This window comes from Epinephelus moara, chromosome 9, assembly GCF_006386435.1.
Source record: "Epinephelus moara isolate mb chromosome 9, YSFRI_EMoa_1.0, whole genome shotgun sequence".
Lineage (NCBI taxonomy): Eukaryota > Metazoa > Chordata > Actinopteri > Perciformes > Serranidae > Epinephelus > Epinephelus moara.
In genome coordinates, this window is record NC_065514.1 from 24,956,350 (window position 1) to 24,967,329 (window position 10,980).

General features: G+C 38.5%; 1 protein-coding gene across 3 annotated transcripts in view; it reads left to right on the top strand.

Annotated features, from left to right (window-relative positions):
• Positions 1–1,444: 1,444 nt before the first annotated feature.
• Positions 1,445–10,980, top strand: part of dnajc21 (DnaJ heat shock protein family (Hsp40) member C21) — a 12,597-nt gene continuing 3,061 nt past the window's right edge. For all 3 annotated transcript variants that reach the window (XM_050052537.1, XM_050052539.1, XM_050052538.1), the window contains exons 1-7: positions 1,445–1,869; positions 2,516–2,609; positions 2,750–2,873; positions 4,079–4,210; positions 4,406–4,710; positions 4,817–4,980; positions 5,245–5,341. In XM_050052537.1, the coding sequence (XP_049908494.1) occupies positions 1,773–1,869; positions 2,516–2,609; positions 2,750–2,873; positions 4,079–4,210; positions 4,406–4,710; positions 4,817–4,980; positions 5,245–5,341 (1,013 nt within the window). In that variant the 5' untranslated portion in view covers positions 1,445–1,772. The remainder of the gene's footprint in view (positions 1,870–2,515; positions 2,610–2,749; positions 2,874–4,078; positions 4,211–4,405; positions 4,711–4,816; positions 4,981–5,244; positions 5,342–10,980) is intronic.

Sequence of the window (10,980 nt, forward strand, 5' to 3'; positions counted from 1 at the left end):
GAGAGACCCCTGGTGGCGCGGAGGTGGTACTGCAGGTACTACACATGGCGTCATATACAGAAGCACAGAAAGTATAAACCAAAAACAGTAAACAATAATGTATAAACAACATAGGAAAAGTTTGGCATTTCAAAGTGTAGCCTCTTACAAAAAAAAAAAAAAAAATTCTGTAAGTGTTTATGATAGTTACCACACAAATTCAATGTTTATAGGCTACTGTAACCTTCTGGGAGATTTATGTACCAATATTGTTTTGTTTTTAATTATTGTTAATCATGTTGTTAATCATGTAAAGTCTGTCTATTATACCATACTTTATTTATGTGAATATTATGCTTAAGTTTCTGGGGGGTTTTCCCAAGAATTTTTTTGTCAGTGGTGTGGAAGGGAGGGTTTTTAATGGATGTTTTTGTTCTGTTTATTCAAAATGAACCAAATGAACACAGTATTGAGAGAGAGAGAAAAAAATCACCTACAACTCTATACTGACATAAATACTCTTATCATGTTACTGAAATCAATTTTCAGCACAGATTTTAGATTTTCTTTTCAGAAATGTCTAAGTTTTGGAATGAACAAGTAATTCAGTAGATTATATTGTCCTAATTATACAGCCTATAATGTAACATGTATAATGTAATGTCCTCAGGGCTGTAACTGGGATTTAAGAAATACTGAGGTCATGAATCTGTATATTGTACCCCCCAAAACCCCCTGAAAATGATTTTCTATAAAATAAATCACTTAATTCTTTAATTTCTTGTAATTATCCATATTGCATTTATTTAGATAACTGTTTTTTGTATGTCTACCACATTTTCTAAACTCAAAGCCACATGCTAGTGAGGACATGCTGTAGTCATCAATTCTGAATCTAATTTTACCCTTAAGTGGTCAGATTTAAACAAAAAAGAATTCTTGGAATTAGCTTATAAAATACCCACTCTGTGTACGTATAAAAGATAGTTTGAAACGTTCATGAAGAGGGGGTTTGTGTAAATGCAAGTAAGGTGCAACTGTCCCTGTCACCACCAGAGAGCATCACAAGAGTACCATAACTGATCAATCTACAATCACAGATTCATTATAGAAATATGGAATAAAGAGAGATGTGGTAGTCAATGTACCTTGTAAATTATTAATACTCTAGTATTTAATTGATGTTACAGTCCATGTTTGGGCTGGCTGGAAATGCATTTCATAAAATAATGGAGGGCAACATAATGAATCATAATTGTGAACATGAGTTTTAAGTGTTTATATTGTTAGACGTGCATAGTAACATCCCATTAGTGTTTTCCTGAGAGAATAAAGCCTTATAATATAATATTTATCAAGTGAACAAGATTTTGATTTAATTTGAACTGTAGAGGTCAGCAACACATGGCTGTAGCTTGCAGTCTACCGATATTATAAAGTGAAGAAGATCAATTCTCGCGAGATATATAGCGGCACTCTACAGTACAGACTTGTCAATTGGTTATACTGCCAACAACCGGCATTGAAAAGTAATTTAGTGTATTTAGGCTGTTTGACAGTTATTTAAGACCGTTTATATACCGTATTTAAATATGTAAGGCCAAGTAATTACCTCGCTGTTGCTACCACCTGAGAAGTCTGGATCGTTTAAGAGATAGAATACGCTACCCGGTTGCTAGCATGCTACAGTTAGCATAGCTGCATGCTAACGTTAGCGTCGCTGGGACAACGTGAACAACACATTTATTGAGTAATTCTCTCAGAGTCGAGTTTCTTTTTACAGTTAGCTAATCATGAAGTGTCACTATGAAATCTTGGGTGTAAAACGAGACGCGGGAGACGATGATTTGAAGAAAGCGTATCGTAAATTAGCGTTGAAATGGCATCCAGGTAGGTTATGATAACGTTATAAGCCTTATGGACTAAACATGCAGGATGATTGTATCCCTGATGTAATAGTATCAATATTGCTCTTATATAACACTTTGTTTTAGGTAAAAATTCTGAATTCACTATTGGTATAGTATCAAAAGCTGTAGTGTAGCTGTAGAATAATGTGGCATCTCGCTGTAATAATACACTGCTTTATGATGGTGAAATGTAGTATATTAAGGCTCCAAACGCACTTTGAGTTTTATGACTTTATTTGCTTTACATTAAGACCTAATGCAGTCAAGCTAGCAAGTAATGATAATATAATAAAAGTACAATATTTGCCTCATTTATGCTTGCCAAATACCACTTACTCAAAGGAAGCATCCACTTTTGATATTGTATATGATATTGTAACGCTTCATTATATATTAATGACATAGTATTGATTTATTCATGTGCATTTGAAACTTGTCTGATGTCTTTTTTACTATGAGAAAATTCTGAAGATGCTATGCTTTAAATTGCTTTGTGCTACTTTCAGTTCTTCAGTCTTGCATCAGCATGCGATACTGTTAACTCAAACCTAACAAGATTGTCATTAAAGCTTTCTGTAAAGTTTTTCACTCTAACAATAGCTGTGGTTTCTGTTTGATATTTCCAGATAAAAATTTGGACAATGCTGAGGAAGCAGCGGAGCAGTTCAAGCTGATTCAGGCAGCTTACGATGTCCTGAGTGATCCTCAGGAGAGAGCTTGGTGCGTACAGTTTCATCTCAACGTCTGTTAGCCTCTCAACAGTGACAGGGCTCTAATTTCAAAAGTATTAATATTTTAACCATTGTATATCCCCACAACAGTATGTGTTAAATATGTTGGCTCTGTCTCCTGTGTGGCAGGTATGACAATCACAGGGAGGCTCTTCTGAAAGGAGGCATAAGTGGCGATTATGAAGATGACAGCATTGACCTGCTGCAGTACTTCACAGTCAGCTGCTTCTCTGGATACGGAGATGACGAGAAGGTTAGTGTTTGTGGTCAGCCAAGTTTTTTCACTTCTCTTCTACAGACAAGGAAATGCCAAAGAAACATCTTTCAGTCATCCCCTGGAGTCTCATCCTGTGGAGGAGAAATTAATTATGTCACTTATGATGTTTAGTCAACATCATCCAATCTCTTCTCTGCTTTGCTTATGTTAGATTCTGAGGAGGGGAGGAAAAGAAATACTGTTACTGTAAATATGAAGCGGCACAGAGATAAGCACAAATGGCCTAGAAATTAAATCTTTTTTTAGACAAGGTATTTTTATTAATAGTTCAGTAAAGATGCAGAGATCATCATCAATCAAACAAGAAGCGTGCAGTTGATCCTTAAATAAAACTGCAGATTTTCTCCAATTGTAAATGATTCATATCTCCTCTAATCCAATGTCCATATGTTTGAGGTGAAGAGTCCTTCAATTTACACAGGATGAGCCTTCTAGCCTGAAGTGAGCAGAAAGAGACAATGTCCGTTTGGGTTCATGGCAACATCTGGAGAATTTACTCCAGATATTGCCATGGACATAGATGGGGCAACCAGCTGTCCAAACATTGTTGAAAAAGTTTAAAATATTACATCCCAGAAATGAAATAGTTTCGGACATGACCAGAACATGTGACATTAAGTGGCTGAAGACTGTTTACACCTGTTGCACGTATGATCAACATCACTGCTAATCTTCTAGAAATGAAATCTTGAACTCAAAACACAAACCATACAACATGATGGAAAGTGTCTTGATTTAAAAAAGTCAATGTAAACCAGGAGTTCTGGCACCATACAACTAAATAACAGGTCGTACTTTCTGTCCTTGTTGGTTGATTGTACAAGTAAGAGATTAGTGAGATTATCAAAAAAGCTAATGACAACATGTAGACCGGCTGCAGGAATGTGGGCAGCTAGAAAAAACCCATTCAGCCTCCCTTTTATTGTGCCAGAACACACAGCCAGTCTACCAAAACAGCACGGGAAATTAACCCAAGATTTTGATTAAATCCAGGTAGAATTATTTGGTCTAAATTTCTAGAACTATGAGTCCTTTACGTGACCTACAGCACTTGCTGTTTAAATTGGTGGTAGAAGCTTAATTCGTCAGAGTTATGGTAACAGACATTTTTTGTACATCTCCCAATATTTATTTTGTCATTAATTTTTACCTCTTCATTTTATCTACTCTCTGTCTCTTAGGGCTTTTACACAGTTTACAGGAATCTCTTTGAGTCCATTGTAAAGGAGGAGATGGAGCACAGCAAGGTGGAAGATGAGGATGATGAGGAGGAGTTTCCTCCCTTTGGAGACTCTGAGAGCGACTATGATACCGTAAGCCAGCACCACACTAAAAACACTTGTCTTGAGGTTGTTCCTTTGATGGATGATGTAAGAGTTCTTTTCCAGTTCAGTTAAGTGAATAAAATAGTTTTTGTAATATATGTGAGTAAAAAAAGTTGAAATAGTGAATCAGAAAGATTTTTATTAAGCTGGTATCCTCAATCAGTCTCTATTTCCATATTACAGGTGGTGCATGTGTTTTACGGCTACTGGCAGAGCTTCTGCACTCGTAAAAACTTTGCCTGGAAGGAGGAATATGACACGAGGCAGGCCTCCAACCGCTGGGAGAAAAGGGCCATGGAGAAGGAGAACAAAAAGACCAGAGAAAAGGCTCGAAAGGAGCGCAACGAGCTCGTGCGACAACTCGTTGCTTTTGTTCGCAAGCGTGACCGGCGCGTGCAGGCCCACAGGAAGCTGGTGGAGGAGCAAAACGCTGAGAAGATCAAGAAGGTGGAGGAGCTGAGGCGGAAGCAGAAGCTCAACCAGGCAAAGTAAGTGATGGATGGTTAGTTGGGTAAATGTCACATTCATTCTTCTGCGGTGTTTTCCCCCCTCTTAATAAATACTTCATAAATAAAAATTGTATGTCCGTTAAAGACTGGCAGAGGAGTACAAGGAGCAGAGCTGGGCGGCCATGTCTGAACTTGAGAAGGAGCTGCAGCAGATAGAGGCTCAGTATGGAGAGGAGTTCGGAGATGCATCAGAGAGTGAGGAAGAAGAGCTGGATATGGACACACGGGAGAAGAACAATGAAGAAGGAGGTTAGTGAGACTGTGTGCTTGAGATTTGAGCTTCATTTATACCTCTGCATTAAGGAGATGTGTCGTACTTAAAGCCGCTGCTGTAGCTACACAGTAACCGATAAGCATCTCCTCAAAAACGTAACTACACATCAGGGTCTCACAGGCAGAAGGACATAATTGGCATGGACCATCAGATGAGCCAATGATGTCACCAACTTTACATGTTTGTATGTGTTTGTGGTGTCTTTAATTATTTTTCAACCCATAATTATTAATTCCCAGATGCAGAGCAGCCTGATGGAGACGAACTGACAATCGATGATTATTATGATGGTCTGTACTGCCCAGCCTGTGACAAATCCTTCAAATCAGATAAAGCGTGAGTAACCTATCACCCACACTCTGCACTTACATGCTAATTCACCTCGCTAAGCTGTGATTGATTATAGCAGCGATTAACTCACACATGGGGTACGTCCCAAGTCTCTTATTTTATACTGCTAACTCCTAACTCCTTACTTGAACCGGAAGTCATTCGAGCTCCGCCATCTTTAAGGCCGTCTCATGTCTCTTATTCCTGTCAGTAAGGAGTTAGCGTTAGGCGTTAGGAGGGATCTGTTAGGTGCGATGAGTAAGGTAACACGAGAGGTTCCTAACAGGAAGTCTTTTTCAGCTTGAGGCTCTGACGTATAAATACCCGCCCCCTACGTCTGGCCCATTTGAACGAGATGGCGGAGAAACAGCGCAAGTGTACCCGTTACATGCATTCTTTGCAATGAAACGCTGTCATTCACATGCCTACGTGACTACAAAGAGTAACGTTAATGATATTTCCTGAAAGACTGTCATGTTGTAATTAAGTTTATTTCATTCACAACCCGTTGCGGTGTTCAGCGGTCTGTCGGTGATGTGTGGCTGTTAAATGTGCAGCTGCTCATGTCGAGAACCACACGTGTTGATATAACACCACACACACACACACACACATTTGCCCATCATTAATTGTCCTGCATGTCATGTGAGTAGAATAATGTTTAATAGCTTGTAGGTAATATTAATTATTAATATTAATATTAATTCATGTTATTACTTTCATTAATGTTGTTGTAAGCTACTGTCATTACCGTCTCTCCTGCATCTCTCTCTCTCTCTCTGTGTCTCTCTTTCTGTCTCTGTCTCTCTCTCTCTCTGTCTCTCTTTCTGTCTCATTGTGTCATGCGGATTACTGTTAATTTATTATGCTGATCTGTTCTGTATGACATCTATTGCACGTCTGTCCGTCCTGGAAGAGGGATCCCTCCTCAGTTGCGTTAAAGGGTTTTTTTGGGGAGTTTTTCCTGATCAGCTGTGAGGGTCATAAGGACAGAGGGATGTCGTATGCTGTAAAGCCCTGTGAGGCAAACTGTGATTTGTGATATTGGGCTTTATAAATAAAATTGAATTGATTGAGGTAGACTGACAGGTCTGATATGTCTTACTCACATACGGGGTACGGCTTTGATCAGCGAATATAATGTGGCTCCGTTATGCAGCAGATCCAGCTGTGCCGCCCATAGGTGCCGCCGTCATCAGAAAAGGACGTCACTTTACGTGACGCTTCAGAGTAAGGCCGTCTCATGTCTCTTATCAGCAATCCTCGCTCCTCACTCCTAACTCCTGACTCCTTAAATGTTTTCCTAAGTGGGAGGGACTAAACAGTTAGGTAAGGTGGCTAGGTTAGGTGGTTAGCAGTAAATTTAAGGGACTTGGGACGCACCCATGGTCCAGATGCAGTGTTGCAGTGGTGACTCATTGATTTCAGCCTGGTATTAGGAAGTGTTAGTGAAGCAGTGGATGTGATGTGACTGAATCTGTGGAGAAGTGATAATAAATCTTTTTTTTTTTTTACACTCCTAAATGATTGTAGTTGTTAATTTGCTGAAAACTTTTGTTTTCTTTGTGCTCACTGTGGCAAAGGGAGTAATATTCCCAACAATGAAACTGAACAATGGAGCAAAACTATACAAGTCAAACTTGAATGGAAAGCTCATTGTCATTGTTTACAGGATGTGTTGGTGGAATCTTCTAATTGATTTGGTTCTGACTCATCAACTTGCTCGAAGCCTCTCAAAGCTTTTGTTAATGTTTTGTTTTCTTATTCTTTACTCAGTACTGCACAGGGAAAACAAATGATACAGTTTGAAATGATTGATTTCTTTGGGCTTAAAAAATACTACACCAGCAAAATGACTATTTGTGTATTGATTACTAACCATGTGTTACCTTGAATTAGTGAAGAAAATGTTTTTCTCGCATGTCTCTACAGCAAACAAAGAATCCTAAAAAGGTAAAGGAGGTCCACAATTAAAAATAGCAAACCATCCATTTACAAATTCTCACACAACTCGTGCAGTACAATTCAGGTCTCATTTATCCAGTCAAACACATGCATTTCACATCACCGATTTACATGACCGATTTAAGATGACGTAGCAGCAAGACGCAGCTGAGTCTCCGTTTCAACTTGTGTCGAAAGTGCGAACTTCAAACTATATACTGCTTTTAGATTGTGTTGATAGGCCAAGTAAAACCAGACTTATGATAAATAATTTCCACCATGCTTTTTCCTGAATATTGTCATCACATTTGGTGCACGCTTGGTGCAGGAACAAATGGTAAAAACAGGCTATTCTAATGAAAGTGCTTGCCCCCTTTCCTATTGGTGGTGTTTTTTGTGTGATTTTAGGTCCAATGTGTTAACACAGCATGTCAAAATGAAAAAATAACTGCAATGTCACACAGGTGAGGTTGTCCCGGGAAAAAAAAGACAACAAACTAGGCGAGGTGAACAGATTTTAAGGTGAAATTTAAAGGTACTATCAATTGTAGTCAAAAACGGTCAATTATACCCTTGACCACAAAGGGTTAAAAGACATCAGTCAAACTCTGCTCAAGCTCAAATTCTTGAGCATGTTTAGGCATGCTCAGTGCGCGCTACTTGTAGGTGGAAGTTTTTCATATGGTTACGTTTTAGTGAAAATGCATGTGTACCCGCCTTCAGCAGGTAATACCATCTATAATTTCTCCTGATCAAACAGGCTTCACTTCAGGACGACATTCATTCTTTAACACCAGGAGGTTATTCGACATCATATACTCTCCCCCATCAAACACCCCAGAAGTCGTGGTATCTCTTGACGCGGAGAAGGCCTTTGATAGGGTGGAGTGGGGCTACCTGTTTTTCATTCTAGAAAAATACGGCTTTCATCCAAAGTTCATATCCTGGATTCGGCTTTTATATGCATCCCCAACGGCAGTGGTACGTACTAACGGTAACTTTTCAAAACCTTTTCCTCTTCAGCGTGGTACGCGTCAAGGCTGCCCCCTCTCTCCCCTATTATTCAATTTAGCCATCGAACCTCTGGCCATCTGGCTTCGCAGCAACGTCAAATTTGAAGGTATTGTTCGCCATGGTAGAGTTCATAAACTTTCACTCTACGCGGATGACCTCTTATTATACATCTCTAACCCGCTTTCTTCGCTCCCCACAATATTAGATACACTCGCTGGCTTCAGTAAATTATCCGGCTATAAATTAAATCTCCAAAAGAGTGAATTATTTCTGGTAAATCCTCTGGCAAAGACTGTCTCTTTGACTGCTTTTCCCTTTAAGGTGGCCTCTGGAGGATTCAGGTACTTGGGGATACATGTAACAAACTCTTTCAAGGATTTATTTTGCAAAAATTTTCAGCCATTACTGGACAAATGTAAACTTGATTTATCCCGATGGGCCTCCCTCCCTTTATCAGTTGCTGGCCGTACTAACTTGATAAAAATGATTATTTTACCTAAACTTTTGTACCTTTTCCAGCACATTCCAGTCTTTATAAACAAAACATTTTTTGTCAAACTAGATCGTCTCCTGAGTTCCTTTCTTTGGAACAACAAACCTGCCCGCCTCAAAAGAACAATTCTTCAGTTACCAAAATCGGAAGGCGGCCTCGCCCTTCCAAACTTTCATCAATACTACTGGGCCTGTAACATTGCAAAACTCCTTTTCTGGCTTAACTGTAATTCACTCGCTGACTGCCCCCCCTGGGTCCACATAGAGCTCTCTTCATCCAAAAGCTCACTCTCTTCTGTAATATGCTCACAACTCCCTGTTAATTTGTCAAACATTTCCAACAATCCTGTTGTCTCTGACGCTATTAAGATCTGGCTCCAATTCCGTAAACGTTATGGACTCCACAGGGCTTCGACCTGTGCTCCAATCTTAAATAATCATATCTTCCCCCCCTCTCTTTCAGATCCTGCTTTTCGTTTTTGGGCTGCTAATGGTCTTATTACTTTAAACGACTTATACGAGAACAACTCCTTCTCCTCTTTTGCAGCGCTTTCTGCTAAATTCAACCTGCCCAACACTCACCTTTTTCGTTTTTTCCAAATCAGACATTTTGTGCAGAAACAATTTCCGCATTTTCCCAATCGCCCGCCTGAAGCCGAAATTGACCAATTCCTTACACTGTCACCGAACCAGAAGCGAGTTGTTTCTGTTATTTTTGACAGAATCAGCTCCCTGAATTCATCCCCGACTGCCTCTTTCAAGTTCTCTTGGGAACAGGATCTTGGTGTTGTAATCTCAGACGAAAGTTGGGACAAAATTCTACGTCTGGTACACTCCTCATCCATATGTGCAAGACGTGGCTTGTTGCAATGCAAGATCCTTTTCAGAGCTCATTATACTAATGCTGTACTTGCCAAAATATTCCCTGACAAAAATAGTGAATGTAACAGATGTCACCAAGCCCCAGCTAACCACCTGCATATGTTTTGGACATGTCCTCGGCTCAGTGCTTTTTGGTCAGATATTTTTAAATCTCTCAGTGAGATTTTCAATACACCTATCAACTCAAACCCACTGACAGCACTTTTTGGTTTGCCCCAAAACCCAAACACTCCCCTGAATATAAAACGTGCCATTGCCTTTACAACACTTCTGGCCAGACGTGCCATTCTTCTTAAGTGGAAACATGCCTCTCCTCCAACACATAATAATTGGATACAGGAGATTTTAAGCTGTCTTAATACAGGCACTATACGAATACTGTTGTATCACATGAAGTTCCAATTGCCATGTTACTCTTCTTTCTTCGACGCTTAGGTCACACTGGTTGTCTCTTGTAGAGATGTGTATTACTGATCTGTATTTGTATTGTTGCTCAAGAAAATCAATAAAAAGATATGTAAAAAAAAAAAAAAAGTCATAGTATAGTATATCATCCAAAATTATGAGAAAAAGTCATAGTATAATATGTCATCCAAAATTATGAGAAAAAGTCATAGTATAATATGTCGTCCAAAATATGATGAAAAAAAGTCATAGTATAGTATGTCATCCAAAATTATGAGAAAAAGTCAGACTATAGTATGTCGTCCAAAATTATGAGAAAAAGTCATAGTATAGTATGTCGTCCAAAATTATGAGAAAAAGTCATACTATAGTATGTCGTCCAAAATCATGAGAAAAAGTCATAGTATAGTATGTCATCTAAAATCATGAAAAAAAGTCATTGTATAGAATGTTCTCCAAAATCATGAAAAAAAGTCATTGTATAGAATGTTCTCCAAAATTATGAAAAAAAGTCAGAGTATAGTATGTCATCTAAAATCATGAAAAAAAGTCATTGTATAGAATGTTCTCCAAAATTATGAAAAAAAGTCATAGTATAGTATGTTCTCCAAAATTATGAAAAAAAGTCATAGTATAGTATGTCGTCCAAAATTATGAGAAAAAGTCATAGTATAGTATGTTCTCCAAAATTATGAGAAAAAGTCATAGTATAGTATGTCGTCCAAAATTATGAGAAAAAGTCATAGTATAGTATGTTGTCCAAAATAATGAGAAAAAGTCATAGTATAGTATGTCATCCAAAATTATGAGAAAAAGTCATAGTATAGTATGTGGTCCAAAATTATGAAAAAAAGTCATAGTATAGTATGTCGTTCAAAATCATGAAAAAAAGTCATAGTATAGTATGT